The sequence below is a fragment of the Argentina silus genome (genome assembly GCF_951799395.1).
Source record: "Argentina silus genome assembly, chromosome: 9".
Taxonomy (NCBI): domain Eukaryota; kingdom Metazoa; phylum Chordata; class Actinopteri; order Argentiniformes; family Argentinidae; genus Argentina; species Argentina silus.
Window position 1 is genome coordinate 6,463,751 of NC_139663.1, and position 18,444 is coordinate 6,482,194.

Consider the following 18,444-nt stretch of genomic DNA (forward strand, 5'->3'; position numbering starts at 1 on the left):
TATGCTCTTGCCAATCTTACTGTACAGCTTTTACAGAGGGAAGGCAGCTAAAATATTTAAAGATGTAAATTCAGTTTAATTCCTAGTAGTTATGAGTGCCACAGTTTGAGTTTTGGTGTGGGTTGTTGGGTGACAGGTTATCCCTTCTGCGGTAATTATAGTCCTTTTTCAAATGTGCCATAACCCCAAAGCTAACAAGCTCCCTATTTACGTTACCACAAAGAGAAGGGTGCAAACAATTGAACAACATTGGAAGAATCCCATATTATCTGCTCAGAAGAATGTGTGCTCTGAACAAGTGGCGTATTCGTCCGTCTTTTTGGAAAACTGGAAAAAAAAGAAGACTTTTACATGAATTATATCCATTGATTCTTGAAGAATATAACTTAGAAATGTATCATACCCTTAGTTCAAATATCTTACCCCATCAGAACCCAAAATATACGCTTGTTTTACTTAATTGTTAATTTTGATGGAATTTTGAATGAAAACTGCCATGTCACTGCAGTGGTGGCAACTGTTACTTCTATCCTTCATTAAACGATTACAATAAGGTTGAGGTGACGCCAAGCTGTTGCAAAACAGGAATGCTGTTGGACAAGATGCTAAGATGCTTAGTTTGAAAGCAATAAGAAACCTATTAGTTTAGGTCACTAGACCTCATGTGTGAAGAGGCAGGGATAGGCATAGAGGTTGGTGACTTAGCTTCAAGGTAGCAGACGACTAAACGACGACTCACATCGCGGATTAATATAATATATTTATATATAACTATAATTCGCATGTACCGGGAATGAACATCACATTTGTGCAGTGCCAACGCATTCTTATGCTTGGGCACTGCGACCTACCATGGACCGTCTCAAAGCTCCGCACAGTGGCACGCCGTTTAAAACAATTCCGGGTTCTCTTTGAGGATTGTGGTGAGTTGTGGATTTACAACTTTGAACACACGTGTGTTTAGACACATTGTTAGAGGCTTCCTTTAATAATGACAGACGGATATAAATAGTCTTGCGGTGGCCAGGGTCCGAATTAAGTGGTCAAATGTTGGGCTTCAACTGTTAGTCACTGAAGCGCGCGCATGCGTCCGTTATGCGTTATTGGTGCACGTGACGCTAATAGTGCTTGATATTTCCAAGTTTGTCTAAACAGCTATGATGTGGGCATGTAATTGAACAATTACATGGTGTAATTCGGCCACTGGTCTTGCCTATAGCAAATATCTGACTTGTGCATGCCACACAGAATTCATATAGGCGTTTTAACCTATGGTTTTAGTAAAACATCTCTCAACAGGCTACTGTACACCGAGTAAACTAAATGTTATGCTAGGACAGTAGGCCCAATTGTAGTCCCACCTGTGACGAGGATTATGTATATTTACATTCGTATGTTGTGTGTATAATCCTCGTCACAGATGGGGCGAGTCATCACCCGCTCCGACGACCTTCTGTCAGAGTCAGACCTCGATGCGATAGCCTACTGGGCCGCCTCACGGGGTCGCCAGTCGCCAACATAATTCCGATGTCAATGCAGTTCACTTGGAGGGAAAGGGATACGATCACATTGCTCATATGTGCAAATAGCTCCGAGTTGACAGTGACCGAACCTTTCAAGGATCCATTCCATTCTCCTTAGTTAGATTTTCCATCTATGCCCTTGGTCACTTGACATCACTATTGAATATAACAGTATGTTGGTAGTTTCCACATTACCAGATTTAATAATAAAAGTTGTGACCGGTGGCCTATTTCTCTCAACATATTCAGATTCTGGAACATGTTGTCTATTTACTCAAGACCATTTTCTCTCGCTTCATTTCAGAGTCAGATGGCCCTCCCCAGCCAAAGGTGGCCATGGGACTCCAGGCCCTGCAGGAGTCTCTGCAAGCCCTGACTGAGCGTTACCCAGCCTTTGGGCAGCCTCCAGTGAGCCATGCCCTCTCCATGCTGCGACTCTCCCTCTCAGGTAAGTCTCACATCCCCAGCCTCACCTGGACCTCCTCACCTTACTCTCTACAAACCCAATGAAGACTTGGAGATTGCTCACATCTCTGTTACAGATGGTGGAGCTCCCTCAACAGCAAACCATAGAAAACTCCTTAGGTTGGTATGGTTCACCAATAACCATATCAACTGTAGCTAGATAAAAGGTTGTCTCCTATTTTGTCAACCAAAAGCAACATCTGTCACCTATCAACCCCCATGACAGAGTACATTTAAGAGATTTTTGTATTGCTGGCATGGATACAGTAAAGTGGCACAGCCACAAACACAAGCTGAATCCACTGACACTGGCAATAATCTTCACATCACACATCACAGACATCAAGGCCTGTGACACACTTTTTGCAAACACAGAGCAACGTTTTTTCTTTCTCTCTCGCACACTCACATATTTAGCCATGTTTGGTGTGACAGTGTAGGTGTGGCCTACAGTGACAAAGACACAGTGACACTTCCTCATCTTATGGTGAAACCGTATTGGCCAACCTCCTTGCACTACAGCAAGAAAAGAAGGGCAGCAAGAGTCACATGCCATCACTTTACCAGAAGTGTGTATTTAGTGTTTGAGTAGCCTACATTGAGGGGAAGTAGAGCTGATTTCCTGCTCTGAAGCCCTGGTTCCTCATGTGTGATTAACAGGAGATGTATTGTAGTTTCTGTGGTAGGTAGGTAGGTAGGTTCTAGGTGCAGGTAATTGAGATAGAGAGAGAGGGAGAGAGAGAGAGAAAAATGGAAATGGAAGAAGCACATGCCTCAGACCAGGAGCCCTCCAAATCCCCAGGTGAGTAACAAGAGAGAGGGAGATGATTATCATCAGGGTTGGGAGAATAGGAGGTGGGAAGGTTTTCAGAGAATAGTTAATGACTTTTTGAACAGAAGTGGTGTGTGATTTTATCACTTGGTGAAGTTCTGTGGGAGATTTCACTGAGGACGTGCAGGGAAACTCACACTCACAGGTGTGTGTGTGTGTGTGTGTGTGTGTGTGTGTGTGTGTCTTTGTGGTTGCATGCTACATCCTCCCAGTCAGTGCAGGATCAGTGAACTTCCTGAACTCGTCCTCCATTTTGACAAATAGCTGTATTAGACTTGACTTATATGTCAAAAAATATTTCATTAGCTTAAATGTTTGGGTCCTCTGTGGCTCAGTTGGTAGAGCATGGCGCTAACAACGCTAAAGTTGTGGGTTTGATTCCCGCTGGGACCATATATACTGAAATGTGTGCACTCACTGCAATGTAAGTCGCTTTGGATAAAAGCGTCAGCTAAATGGCATATATATGTTTGCAAACATTTACAGCAAATGAGTCTTGAGCAAATTATTTTCCTCACCTCACGTGTCTGGCTCTGTATGTGATCTCTCTGACCATAGAGATACAACACTTATACACTCACCGAACACTTTATTAGGAACACTATACTAATACTGGGTAGGACCTCCCTTTGCTCTCAAAACAGCCTCAATTCTTCGTGGCATTCAATCCACAATTCCTTTGAGATTCTGGTCCATGATGACATGATTGCATCATGCAATTCCTGCAGCTGTGAATCTCCCGTTCTGCCACATCCCAAAGATGTTCTATTGGATTCAGATCCGGTGACTGGGAAGGCCACTAAAGAACACTGAACTCATTGTCATGTTCATGTTCATGAAACCAGTTTGAGACGACTTTTGCTTTGTGACATGGTATGTTATCATGCTGGAAGTAGCCATTAGAAGATGGTAAATTGTGGCCATGAAGGGATGCACATGGTCAGCAACAATACTCAAATAGGTTGTGGCATTCAAGCGATGATTGATTGGCATTAACGGGCCTAAAGTGTGCCAAGAAAACATTCCCCACAGCATTACACCACCTCCACCATGAGAAGGTGTACAGGTGTTCCTAATAAAGTGTTCAGTGAGTGTATATAGTTCTATATCTGTAGCTGTTCTATATCTATGCCTCTGACATTGTTAATTCAGCAATCTAAGTATCATTCAAATGCACTGTGTTTCCTTTGACTCTTTTTAACTGAGCAATTCTGCAAGTGCGCTGGTGTGAACCACTAACCAAGAATTCACAAGGTTTTTTATTCTATTAAGTTAGGAATGCCACACCTTTTAGAAAAAATAGCCTGGTGAAAGAATTTAGCTACATTGTGTAAACATCTCTGGGAACCATAAAGTGACAAATAATAAATTCTGTAGAATAAAGGAAGAAATAATTTGAACTGTAGAAAGAATGGTTTGTTTCTAAATCTAGCTAAATTAGGTTTAGAGAGCTTGACTGAGTATAGTTATACTACTCTTACCTGTCTTTTACTAGTTATACTACTCTTATGTATTACCTGTCTTTTACTAGTTATACTACTCTTATGTATTACCTGTCTTTTACTAGTATGTGAGTAGAACACATCTGCTAATGTGAAAAACATTGACACAAATGACACAAATTGCATGCAGGATGTGGTTGACCTATATGAAGGCACTGAGAAAGTTTTGTTCTCATTCTGTGTTCTTGTTAACACAGCTTTTTTTTGCATTTTAACTGCCCTAAAGTGAAACCATGTGTAACAGTCAAAAGTTATACTTGAGTTAGGACAATGTACTGTAATTTATCATTGAATGTCCCTTGCCTCTTACTGTATGGCCTTTCAGTTTTTTCCACCAGGTCATGGAATAGCCTTCAGCATATCAAATGAGTTGAACTCTTTGTTTGAGTAGCATTTCTCCTTTTGCTCATGTATTAATAACACCATAACTTCTCTCTTAATTCCCTCTGTAAACTTTACTTCTAAGTCTACAGTGCATTTGTCTATTTACACACAGCTAAAGAACAAGAACAAGCAGTTCTCAGCAGTTCTTGCTGTTTTATAATGGTGACAGTTGGATACTTTTTTGGTAGAGGCTGTGTTACAATAATAACTAATGTCATTTACACACATAAACACACAATCACACAGCAAAGGCTTTCATCACCACCACCACCACCCTTAAAACCTTCAAGCTTTTATTTCCCCACAACCTCTGTACTGGGCTGGGTGTTGGCCATAACATTTACTCCCTTCTGTTTACTTCTAAAAAGAGAAGAGTATGTCTAACGTCAAGACCTCTTTAACTTCAAAGTGTGTGCATGTGCTCTAGCTAGTGTATCAATATTGCCCTACAATTCATACTTTTGTGTATGGGAAGTATGGGAAGTATGACATAAAGAGAAATATGAATTGATAAATCTGAATGACTTTCTCACATTTTTGTCGTCCATTTCTCATCCTAGATGTGAAGGTACCAAACAAGTCTGAGACCAAGCGTTACAGTGAAATCTTCCGGGACTTTGATAATCTTGAGCTGTCTTTAGTCTACTCGTAAGTGTTACTTATAGAGATATTCACTCAATATGTATTGAGTTGTATACCAACTCCCTATTAAAAATAATCAATCCAATAAGGGACAGTGTCTCTGTGTCCACAATGCATGATATGCAAGTGCTTACGTTATACAGTAATTGATGGCGAGGACGTGACTACTGTGTGTGTGTCTGTGTGTGTGTGTGTGTGTGTGTGTGTGTGTGTGTGTGTGTGTGTGCGCGCCTGCGTGGGTGGGTGGGTGTGTGTATTGGTCACTATTTTACATGATTCCATTCGTATATTATTCCCTTGCTCTCCATTGTCCTGCCTATATGTCTGTCCTGTGGTCCATCAGCACTGTAGAGGAGATGCTGCCGGACCCTGACTCCCAGTCCATCGCAGAAACTGTCTCTACGGAAACCACAGAGATCACAGAGCTGGATGATGTGACAGTGAGTGGTTATTACTATGTTATTACACCTATATGATATGAGTATTAAGTATTGCTGATTTGTGTTAATTTTTTTATTCATATGAGTTGGATTTCTGCTGTTATACAATGCAGTGCATTTCCTCTTCGCAAATCCCATGTGTCTATGTAAGAGTCTGTGTTTCACCTTGACAGTGTGAGGATGTCTACTGCCCAGAAATGCGCTCTTATGGCGATGAGAAAGATGGAGGTCAATCAGGTATGTATATATATCTATATCTATATATATTGTTGTGTGTTGCCTGTTTGTGTGAGTGCATATCCTATGGGATGTGTTTTTATTTGTGGTGATGATGCAGCCGGTGCCTGAGTCAATGCTGGGGTTGGAATGTGCCAGGAAGGCATACGGTATGCATGGTGTTCAGAGCATTCGGAGAGGCTAAGAGAGATTCCATCACAGTTGGTTGTAGATAGGGGATAGATTGTAACGTGTTGAAGGTTGAAGGTTCTGTGATCTCTACCATTAGGACCATATGTCTCCCTGTCAATCCCATTCTCTTCAGGAAACGCAGCCGATTGATTGACACCAGAGTGGAGCCAATCCCGAATGAATGTGATTGATGTGGGTGGCAGTGTGTCACAGTTCTTAATCTCCCCTCTTCAACCTCTCTTGTTTATGTGTAATTAGCCACATGGTCTAATTGCCCTGCTCTAACAAGATTAGGACAAAATGGGGGTGGAGAGAGGATTAGACCAGCAGGCAGCTGCTCTCAGTTTTTACCTCAGACACAAGGGGAAGAGAGAGAGAGAGAGGGAGGGAGGGAGGGAGGGAGGGAGGGAAAGGAGAGCAACAGAGGAAAGGGAGGAGTGATTGGAGTAGAGTGAAAATAGCATTGTTCAGGTTAAGAGAGAAACTACAGCGATAGAGAGGAGTAACAGCAGTGAATGTGGCCAATAAATTGTGATACCAGCTGCAAGCTTCAACCTCTGATCAGCTGTTTCTATAGGACCTGTGTCGGCAGGGATGTCAGTTGACCCAATCTAAACTGAACAGAAATTCTTGAGCATGCACAGCCAAACAGAGATTAGGGATTACATAGGGACATATAGCATTTAAGTAACGCAATCACATCAGAGTGGAAACCTTGGAAAAGTGCCAACCACTGAATGCACAGAAGTCCTGATTTACACTACACCAGAGAACAAACCTCTGATTCTCTACTGCTCTTTTCAGTCTAGTCCCATATCCACACGAGCCCGGACTTTTCCCAATTCTCCCTGCTACCCCCCACTGGTGTGGATCTGATCTGTAATGACCCAAATGGAGGGGCGAGAGTTGGGGGTAGGAGTAGGGAAGGGCTGTGGAGATGAGTGGTCCGTGGCCTTGTTTTCTCTGCCAGTCATCAGATCACACAGAATGATTGATCACAATTGCGTGTGTGTGTGTGTGTGTGTGTGTGTGTGTGTGTGTGTGTGTGTGTGTGTGTGTGTGTGTGTGTGTGTGTGTGTGTGTGTGTGTGTCTGTCTTTGTTGGGTCAGGACGGCATAATGGATCAATAACAATATGGACAGAGTTTTTGTGCTTGTGTGTAACTACTGTCGTGCTTGCACTTGTATAACAAGATCACATTCTCAGAATCATGTCAGTCTTGAGTCAAATAAACCTGTCAATGGACTGGCAGAGACATTACAGATACACATGTATGCTCAATACAAGGAGACAGAGATCATGTATGAGACAGAGATCATGTATGACAGTGGATTGCTTAGTCTGGGCTAAGCTAACCCTCTCCACACCCAACCCCCCATCCCCTGGTCAGGCACTCTTTCACACACCAGGAGGTAAACCTTGTACTGCTCTGCTCTAAAGCCTGTCACTCTACAATCTGGACCTGTCCTGGATAATCCCCATTCCCAGTGCCAGGGGCAGCGAGGGGGGAGCATAGATGTTACTGGGACGTTGCCAAAAGTGTGTAGAGGAGTCCAGAATAGAGAGAGCAAAGCAGAGAGTGGTCAACAAGGCACATGCCCCAGTCCGAAATTCGTTTTTCCAGGATTTAAGCCTCTTGAGGATTTTACTTGCAGATGGAATTACCTTTAGGAAAACGTTTTTTTAGAAATGCATTTCTCTGCTGTAACTTTTGGAGAGTGATCTGTAGCAGACAGAGTGGAGTTGAGCCCAGAATATATGAGTCAGAGTGAAGATGTACATCTGTTTGAGAACTGAAAAGAGGAATAGTGCACTCTGTTAGAACACTGTGGCATTGATACAAACAAAGATAGCAACTACTAACCTGTGAACAGTTCAAATACGTGAATGGACAGTGATGGGCGAAAAACATAGGAGTACATAGTATAGTCAAATTGACAGCGAGAGGAGGAGTGAAGAAAAGAAAAGAAAGAGGTGAAAAAATTGACTGAGGCAGAGGGGAAAAGAGAGAGCGGACAGGAGTGGGAGGGACAGACCACATGACCACACTGTTGCACATCATCTGCTTTCTCTGAGTCAGAGAGGAAGACGGAGACTTTCTGCTGCTGACTTAACGCCAACACCAACAGCCTGCGTGCTTAACCACAGCAGAGACCTGCTCTTCTGCTGCATGACATTCAGCAGAAGAGCATATATAACACATTCAAAGTGTTATTGTGGTTACCACCTGAGACTGACATTTTCTTGACAGCGGAGGATTGTAATCAGCTGCTGCAGGACGCAGAGGGAGGGACCAGGGAGAGAGAGAGAGCAGAAGAGGGAGAAGGTGTAGCAAAGTTTGTTTTGGATCTTCCGGCACCCTTCACTCTCTGCTCAAACCCTGTCTGTTTGACCCGCAAGCAGCTGTACAGGAGATTTCTCTCGGACAATAGTTTTCCACAAGAGCCCAGCATTTGGCTTTGAGACCACCGACCACGTATCCATGGTGCCAGAGCCCACCATGCTGACACCATTTGTGCAACAGCAGGGGACTAGCCATGACAGGTCATTTCAGTCACTCATTGCGGTATCGGGTATTCGTAAACCATATCGTCACCACAGAGTTCCCTTTCTGCAGGTCACAAGGAACTGAGAAATAGGAGTTACCCTCTGTCATTGTCTTTTTTTTCCTCCCATGAGCTGTTTCAATTGTTTCCTTGGACTATGCATGACTGACCGTGTGGGACACACAACATATCGCGAGCTGCTTTAGATACTCAGCCCAGCTTTGTGGAGGTAGAAGGGGGGTTTAACTCTCGAGGAGGAGAGAGACTTCCCTGTGTGTCCACCGGAGGAGGGACTGAGGGGCAGAGCCCTGCGGAGTGTGTGTTATTCGGGGGGGAGGGCTATGCAGAGCTTGCAGTGATGCTGATGTACTCCCTCTCAGCTCAGGACGCAGACCTGGCCCTCTGTCGCTGTGAGGGCGGAGTGGAGCTGGCCCTCCAGTACGCCAAAATGTGGTGCCGGTACGCTAAAGATCTGCTAGCCTGGATGGACAAGAGAATCAGCCTAGGTGAGTGGAACCGCGTTTGTGTGTGTTTATGCAGTGTGTCTATCTCATGGTTGTTATTCGCGCCATTGCAAAGTAGTTTTAACTATATACAAACATACTCACAAAAACATACAGGTATGCTGCCTATGTATAGAAATGTGCCCTTATATGTACATTTACAAACAAACCAACATCATACAGTGGTCCTACATCTGTTCCAGCAAGTACATTTTCATTAAGTCATGTCCCGAACCAAATCTCATTCTCAATTCACTCTCCATTGTAGATGATTTTTAGGCTAACAGTAAGCTAGGTCCAGGAAACCGGCTCTTTTTTTGGTCATTTTTTATAGTTGTTTTGTTTATAACAGTTATAACAGCAACATAAGCTGCTCTGCTTGGAAAGCCATCTAGTCACATTATTCCTGAAAAAGACAACAGTGTAAATTTGGCCAGCGGAGAGAGAATGTGTGGAATGTACCTGAGATAGGATCATAAGACCTTCTGTAACAGTATCATCCATAGTACCATCCTCTGGTGGCAGAGAACCAGTATTACAAGTCTGTAAGGGGATTAATCTGCGGGGTAGCATGCCCTGCGATAACATACTCAAACTGTGTGGTAGTCAATGACGATCACAGCGTGTGATGCAGTCACCACAGCAAACCCCACAGAGAGATGGATTACAGGGCAGATTAAGAGGTCACAGCAGGAGAATGGAGTTGATGGACAGGGCTACTGCAGGAGGGCAGAGAGATTACCCAGGCATCAGCCTGCCCAGGTGCCCAGATCACTGCCTGTCTGTCTGGAGGAGTCCCCTGCCGTGATATGGAAGAGTCCCCAAACCATGAGTGTGTGTTGGGCAATAGGGGAAGGACAGATGACTAATGGTGGTGCACAGGGTTACATGGTAACACACTGCTCTGGGTTTCTCCTTAGTGCTGCCATCAGAACAGATGTGTGAGGGAGAGGTGACACCCGCAACAATGTATACTCATTGTTGATGTTAAAAGTAACAGTGCAAGAGTGAGTTTCCCGAAAGCATTGTAGCGTGGATTGTGGGTGTGTTACTTAGCTTTCAGGAAATTGAGCTCCAGAGAAGCTGTAAAACAAGGATTGGAGAAAGTTAGTGGTGGTAGTTAATACTGAGGGTCAGTGGTTAGTGCAGTGTTGCAGAATAGACATTACAGCAACAACATTGAGCAGATGTTCAGTCTAAATTATGTTGGGCAGCAATTAGAAAAGCAAAGCACAGTATTGATTTTGATATTGATATTGGGACGATGATGTAAACAGTGGTCAGACTCAGACCTGTCCTCTCTTTGGGAGTTCTGATAATCATTTTTCCCAGTAGAGATTTGGTTATATAAATGAACTGGCCATTAATGGAACATGTAGCAGCTCCAAAGTCATATTGATGTTTGCTGGATAAAAGCTTTAGACATCCTGTCAATACAGATACGCTGTTTTTTTAATCAATACAATTTTCCACCATGGAAACTTACTTTGTCCCAGTGTGCCAATATTTTGTAATCATAAACAGAAAATAGGAATCACTGAATGATTGAAGGCTTTTATGTCTGATCTGAATAACAGTGGAGTTATGTAGGACAGTGGTATTACTTTGATTACAATATGATCAGTGCTTGTTTGTTTGCAGAGCAAGAGTTTGCAAAGAACATCATGAAGGCGGCAGAAACCGCCAGGTCCTGCATTTCCCAACAGGTATGTGTGTGTGCCTGTGTACACGTGTGTACGCATGTGTGAGAGAGTGTGTGTGAGAGTGTGAGTGTGGTGTGTATAGTGTATATTGTGCGCAGTATTGCCTAGAAATACATATCTTTATGCAAATCATTGGTGTTTTTATCATGAATTCAAGTCATATAATGTGTATGAAATTATGTTTAATTTTGGTGCAGGACATGATGCCTTTACAGTACATCTACACTATGGCCCTGGAGCAAGACGTCAAGAACAGTGCGTCCACCAGACAGACCGCAGAAATACTGCAGCAGCGTTGCTACCAGGTGCTCACCCACACAGACACTCAATCCAACCTGCTGATCATGTCTGGGTCAATAGCAGAAGTGCTCTTGTCCTGCAAAATGCATGTGTGGACTCAAAATAAAACAAGTCTGTATATTACTTCTAACATGAGAGTTGTTGATCCTGTGAGTGGTTTAGATTGAATAGGGCCCTAGGCGTGTCCATAATGAACAGTAGTGAAATGATTCATCTAAATGTATAGATGGGTGTGTTTAATCATATATCTCTATCTTTAAGGCCCTGGCTGCCAAGAGGAATGAGATTGACAAGTGGCGCAGAGAGTTCAAGGAGCAGTGGTCAAGAGAACAGAAGAGGATGGTGGGTATTGTAGTTGACCTGTGTCTGTCTTTCCTCTGTGGTATATACTGTATACTGAATGTATGTTTGGGGTTAATGTTGGGGGGTGTGCTGTATTAGCAAGAGTGCTTTGTGTGTCTCTTTTTTAAGGCTAAGATACTAGATACAGTAGATACCATTTATGTAAGTTTGACTTTACTAGAAAAAGCAGAGTACTGTCATAAAGACAAAAATAATGTCTTTGGAGAGATTTGTGTCCCCTGACGTCCCTTGTCATTGGTCAGTACGATGTGGTGACGGCTCTGAAGAAGGCTCGCCAACAGTACATACAGCGCTCTGAGGAGCTGGAGAAGGCCAAGGCTGGGAGTGCCAAGGCTGTAGACGACACCGCTGGATACAAGACCCTGGACAAGAGGAGGAAGTCACGGGACGATGCCCAGACCAAGGTGAGGGCACAACCTCCCCTGGGTTCACTCCTAACCTGCTCCCTGTAAACATACTATATCCCCCACTTCCCTCAGTTCCAACTGTTTATACTTGTGCTAAAATAACAAAAGCATTTAACAAAACACTCTCTCTCTCTCCCTCCCTCTCTCTCTCTCTCCTTCTCTCTCTCCCTCTCTCTCTCTCCTTCTCTCTCTCAGATGACAGAGGCAGAGACGCTGTACCGACAGTGTGTGTTTGATGCCAAGATCCACCAGGACGAGTTGGAGAAGGTGAAGGAGAGAATCATTGTTCACACCCGCAAGATCATCTGTCAGGGAGACACTGTGCTGAAGGAGGTAGGTGTATAAACCCACAGAGCAATGCAACCCTGTGCTGAGTGACCTGAGCTTACCATCTGTGTTTATATAAAGGATTTACAGGGTGAAGGATAAGCACAGTAACAGTGAGTACAATTAGACTGTAAATCTTGATTCAATTACCCACTCTAAAATCTCCTCTGTTTCTCCCAGGCCACAGTCAACATGTTCTACCACCAGAGGCAGCAGACAGAGCCTGTCCCATTAGGCTACCATAACCTGGAGCTGACTTGCAGGCCGTGTGAGCCTGGGGAGCCCTACCTGCTCTACATATTCCGGAAGCGTCTGCAGGAGCAGCCCCTCCAGACCTTCAACTTCCAAGAGTTTGTCCCCCAGGGAAAGAGGTACAGCAGAATAGAATGTTTTTCTTTCAAGCTTTCAAGTGTTTTTCTACTTAAAGTTTTGTCTGTTTATCCAGGTCAACTCAAACTATTCTTCTGTTCTTTCTTTCTTTCTTTCGATCTGTCTTTCTTTCTTCACATGTCACCTCCTAGTGGTCGTAAAAAAAACAGCATCCCCATCGACTTCCCTCTGCCAGATGATGGCCTGGGGAAACGACCCAGTGATTTAAGTAAGGCTTTCTTTTTACCTGACACCCATGTGGTAAGACATTATGTGTGTCACTGGCACTTTAACTGTAAACTAATATGACTTGTTGTTGTTGTTGTTGTTGTCAATTTGTCTGCCACTAACCTCTCTTTTGAATTTTACTTTAATCATGTGTTGTGTTGCCCCTGTCTGCAAGCCAAATTTTCTCTCTGGAATAAAAAAATAAAAAAGATTGAACTGAGCTGATGTATTGGTGTCCAGTTTTTCTAGCCATTACCCGTAGTCACGTTTCTGCCCTTATTTATTGTTTTGACTGTTCATGTGTTGTTTTACAGGAAGGACAGGTTACAGTGACAGTGAGAGCATGGGAGGGAGTCTTGAGTCTCTGTCTAGTCCAGGTAAGAATATGTCTGCACAGTCATTCTTTCACTAACTTGTCTCACTAGATTTTTCTAATATCATTACAATAGTCACTTTTGATGGTCGAGAGAATTAAATATCCTGTTTATATATACCTTTCCTTTGCCTTTGTGTCTGCTCCATGTGAACCTTGAAGCTCATGGGAATAGAAGGCTACTCAAAGTCCCCTCCACTGGCACAATGTCCTCAGACGACCTGGATGAGAGGGACATGGGGACGGTCTTTGAAGGAGGTGAGTGTTACCCAATGGTCACAACTAGTGCCATTTGATATGTTATGTGCTCACATAAACACATGACTACATTCAACCAATGTATTCCCCTTCGAGTTGACCTGAGTGTCTGAATGTTTCATACCTGCTGTGTACACTCCCTGCAGAGTGTGGAGAATCCACTCCCGAAGGGAACGGAGCCGTTGGGAAAGTGCGTGCTAACTCGAGAGCTGCGCTCACACACCGACTCAGGAAAATGAAGAGCAAGATGGTCAAGTGCAAACAGTGTGACAACTACATCGTGGTCAACGGGATTGAGTGTGAAGAGGTAGGCGAGAGGAGATGGGAAACGAAGAAGAAGAAGAAGAAGAAGAAGAAGGAAAGTGATTCACTGAGAGAGGGATCTCTCTTGCTTTTGTTCATCTGTCTGTTCTCCACCTCCCCACAGTGCAGCCTGGCGGTCCACAGGAAGTGCCTGGAGGTGTGTCAGCTGGAGTGTGAGAACAGGAAGGGGATTCTCTTCGGGGTGGGCTTCTCCCTGCTGCCACGCGAGCGGCCAGACGAGGTGCCCTTCGTGGTGAAACGCTGCACCACAGAGATAGAGAGCCGTGCTCTGACTGTGCAGGTACTGTTAACACACATACACCAGCATACATAATGTACATTGATAGTGGAAGAGATGTTAATAAAGGTAGTTGAGCACAGGTATTTGAATGGTCATCGATGTAGCTATAGAGTAAGTGGCATGTAAGAAAACAGTTTTGTCTGTAGCTTTAGTGCATCTGAAGCATTCTCCCCATGTCTCTCTTCCTCCTAGGGAGTGTATCGAGTCAGTGGGGCCAAGCCTCGCATTCAGAAGTTGTGTCAGGCTTTCGAGACTCAGAAGGACCAGGTTGACCTCTCTGACCTCTCACCTCATGACATCACCTCTGTCCTCAAGCACTTCTTCAAGGAGGTACGACTACACAGTGTCTCCCCCCAGCATGGTCGTTTGGGCAAAACACTGTCAGTTTAATGCGTCGTTAATGCTAACGTTGCTATTTCCCTCCCACAGCTTCCAGAGCCATTGTTGACCTTTGACCTGTACAATGATTTCATCATGGTGGGCAAGGAGATCCAACGTATAAGCGAGAGGGATCCCACAGAAGAGACTCCCAGGATAGTGGAGAACATAATTCACAATCTGAAAGAACTTCTGGAGAGGCTTCCTCCATATTGCTACTGTACGCTGCATCACATGATGTGTCACCTGCACAGGTACTGCACTGCACCTGGTCATGATGTAACACATTGCTCTAGCATCTGATCCCATCTGTTTTGATTCTCATTCATAATTCCCACTCTCATTACTCTCATTACTCTTTCTCCAGAATTGCAGAGAATTATGAAGAGAACAAGATGTCTCCAGGAAACCTGGGCATAGTGTTTGGTCCAACTCTCCTGCGCCCCCTGGTGTCAGTGGACGTGTCAATGATTGCATTGCTAGAGACCACCTATCAGGCCTTACTAGTGGAGTTCCTCATCACACACAAAGAACAGCTTTTTGGCCCTCAGCAGAGACCATGCACCCCTCCTCCTCCACCTCCCAGTGCCCCCCTCCCAGACACCCCTCCCAGGACACCGTGTACCCTGGCTCAGGAGACCTCTGCCCCTCAGGACCCTGGGGCCTCATCCAGAGAACGCCCTCGCTCCCTAGAGGTAAGAAACACACTGAGGGGTCGGTTGGCTCCAACTCCAATAGGGGATCGTGATTGGTAAAGCTGCATGTGATTGACAGTGACGTGGATAGACATGCCCACTGCACAGGGTTGACTGAGTTCAGCTTGAGCTGCTTTTCCTATTGCTTACCTGTTGCCTTAACGGCATTGGCTCGGCCATGGGGAAACCTGAGAGGATTACACGCTTTTTCTGTGAGGATTAAATCCCTGGCTTGTGTGCTTCTGCTGCTCTCGCTGGACTCTGATCTGCACCACACACTGAGCATGGCTGTTTTCAGCACCAGACCACAAAACATACTCTCTTCTTGGCAATACTGGACAGGTGGGGGGGGGGGGGTTACTTTTACCTTTACTGTTAGGGTTTAAATTCTAGGCATGGTGTTATATGTGCAGTATTTCAACCACAATAATTTCCCCAACAATCATTCCCCTATGGTGTTCTACCCCAAACACCTACCATCTGTCATTTCAACAGACTCGAACAATCAAGAGAGACTCGAGTGAGGGTTATATATCTGACAAGTCTTCATCCAATGAGGCAGTGGACCAGCTCAGCCCTGAAGCCAATGAGAGAGCAGGTAGGCGGGATGTAGTAACAGAGTAATAAGGTGGTTTGACTTAAAAGAGTGAGCAAAATGGCATAGCTGGGAGTATTGATTTGCCATTTGTAACTGTTGAGACTCCCGTTTATTTCCAGCTAATGGTGTTTACATGAAAGAAACACAAAATCACCATAAAGAATGATCACGTTATGGATTATAGCTGCTGATTGCTGCTCTCCTCTGCTTTCTTCTGCTGCAAGCCTCTCACCTAAGTGCAGCTACATGGCATCGACATCTTTCTGTGATGGAGAGTATTTTGTCCAGTTAAAAGATATTCCTTGTGCTACCCTGTTTATCTCATTCTCTCCCTCTCCCTTTGTCCTGTGTCCTCTCTCTGCTCTCCCTCAGTCCTGGCTCTGAGGGGGGCAGCAGCTGCTCCTCTGGGTGATTTGGTGGGTGAGCCAGACCCTTCTGCGGGGATCCAGCCACTGTACCACTTCAGCAGACAGCCAGTCAAGTGGCAGAGGCAGGCCACCCCAGCAGCCCACCCCAGCATCATATGCCCTCAGGCTGGGCAGCTTGAAGAGAAGGAGTGTGTTGAGACCACAGAGAGGAGCCAGCCAGGGAGCGCCGACAGCAGCCGCACCTCCTCCCCAGACCCAGGGATCCAGAGGCAGGCATGTGGCTTGGACATTACTCCAGACACTGCCCATCTGCTCAGCACAGGACACACCCCTGACAGTCAGACAGACAGACAGACACGCCCACGCAAAGTTGCACAGGACAGGCTGGGGTCGGGCGCAACAGCGGCGGCAGCAGTGTCCAATCCAACACTGAACGCCTCTCATGGGGCGGGGCTTGCGAGTCAAGTGGCTCCATTGGCTCATCTGAACATAAATCAGTCCAATAATCGGTGCAGAATTAGTGAGGGAAAGACTCTGATGCGGTCACTCCGGAGATTTCCTGGGGAGCAGACCCTGACTGGACCTGCGCAGAAAATCCTGTCTGGGTTGAAGCTGAGACGAAGTCACTCAGGGAGAGAGGAGCAGCTCCATTTTGTCTGAGGAGGGTTGACCCCATAGAAGGAAAGAACAGTACTGTAACTGCAACTGTTTGATACAAACAGTGTAATACACTCAAATAACCAGGCGCATCCACGTAGACTTCAACTAGATAGTTACTCAAATGAAACACTGTATGCACAGTCAGACACACAGGGTCAAATATTATCTTGAAATGAGTGGGCATGATTTGCATGATGAAATAATTCATGCATTGATGTCAGGGAAAGATTTGTGTTAAAATTCAAGTCATGCGCAGATCTCAAGGCCAAACTTGAGCAGCAGACAGCTCTGGTTAAGAGCCTAAAAATAGTATAAGGATCACTCTTGCACCCTTTAAGAGGAGTAACTCTCTAGTCCAAACATGGCAAAGTAACAGACAATTCTCTCAAGGATTTTTGGGTGTTGACTCGAATAATACCAGACAAGAATGTTTATTTATTTGTAATCTTACACTGGTCTGCTCTGAATTTTGGATAGCTGAAGGAAATGTATCCATAGCACACAGACCCATAAACTGCCCTCTCATTGCAGGTTTGGATTGTTGTTTAATTTCATACTCCTGATTTATTCTGGAAAATGTTGCTGCGTCACAAAAGTTCCCACGCAATCCCTTTTTAAAATGAGTGTGTTAACAAAACATTGATGTGTTTTTTTTTTCAAGTTTATTGAAATGCTTTAATATTTCTATGAATAAACAAAGTTCAATATGTACTTGGTCACCACTTGTCATTTCTCAGTTGTTAAATGATAAAGATCTACTCCAGAGAAAATGTTAAATTCCCACTGAAAAGTACATGCCTTTGAACAAATCAATCCTCATAATAACTGCTAATAGCAAATATGTTAGATGTCATTTTAAATACACAAGGACTTTGTACAAATGAGTTCAGTAAAATGTATTTGACTGGTCTTAACGCTGCTGTCAACATGCAAGAGGTCAATACTATTATGCCACATGGGGGCAGTAGCGGGCTGTTCTCCATGTGCGCTACAGTAGAAGCGCACAAATGCTTGTTTTTAGTGATGTAACCTCAGTTTTCTCAAAACTTTCCGTACCAAGCCAATTTGATTAAACCACAGAATGGGCCTAGGCTACAAACGGATATCTATTGTGATATCTACAACTTCATCAAGTCAATTTGACAAACTAAGGTAAACAATTACAACTATTATGGGTAGAGTTAAATTGAATAGCTCAAAAAAGTTATTTATTGTGATAAATGTCTTCTTACTGCATCAATCTTATGGGCATGAACTATGGGAATAATTGTGACAATAGACTATGATTCATTCAAATGGCAATGCTTTTGGTGATGGTTTTCTTGCAATAAAACAAGAGGATATTTTACCTGACAAAGAAGTGGGGGTCCTCCTCCCATCCAAGTCTAAATGTCAACACAACACATAAACACACGGGTATACTCCGTTTTCCAGTAACGGGAACACATTCTCACAATAACAACGATACATCTCTTACCTTCACCATATCCACCGTTACTCTTACTCCCCCCTCTCCCTCCCTTCTCCGTCAATCCCCCTCCCTCCCTGGTTACGCACACCGAACTCCG

The 18,444-nt window shown here is 44.3% G+C and overlaps 1 protein-coding gene across 3 annotated transcripts; it reads left to right on the top strand.

The window, feature by feature from the left end:
• The first annotated feature begins 748 nt into the window (after nt 1-748).
• gmip (GEM interacting protein) lies at nt 749-17,587 on the top strand. Of its 3 annotated transcripts, XM_083676995.1 has the most exons (22): nt 754-923; nt 1,828-1,971; nt 5,267-5,354; nt 5,692-5,788; nt 5,962-6,025; nt 9,123-9,248; nt 10,887-10,951; nt 11,146-11,253; nt 11,510-11,590; nt 11,854-12,015; nt 12,214-12,351; nt 12,526-12,716; nt 12,867-12,943; nt 13,257-13,319; nt 13,478-13,573; nt 13,720-13,880; nt 14,001-14,177; nt 14,370-14,507; nt 14,607-14,809; nt 14,923-15,250; nt 15,746-15,848; nt 16,221-17,587. In XM_083676995.1, the coding sequence occupies exons 1-22, from the start codon at nt 794-796 to the stop codon at nt 16,874-16,876; spliced, it is 3,396 nt and encodes a 1,131-aa protein (XP_083533121.1). In that variant the 5' UTR covers nt 754-793; the 3' UTR covers nt 16,877-17,587. The 3 variants fall into 3 exon arrangements, with proteins under 3 accessions (XP_083533123.1, XP_083533121.1, XP_083533122.1); XM_083676997.1 differs by lacking the exon at nt 15,746-15,848 and having other exon boundaries at nt 749-923; nt 16,221-16,360; XM_083676996.1 differs by lacking the exons at nt 754-923; nt 1,828-1,971 and adding an exon at nt 2,553-2,790.
• The last annotated feature ends 857 nt before the right edge of the window (nt 17,588-18,444 follow it).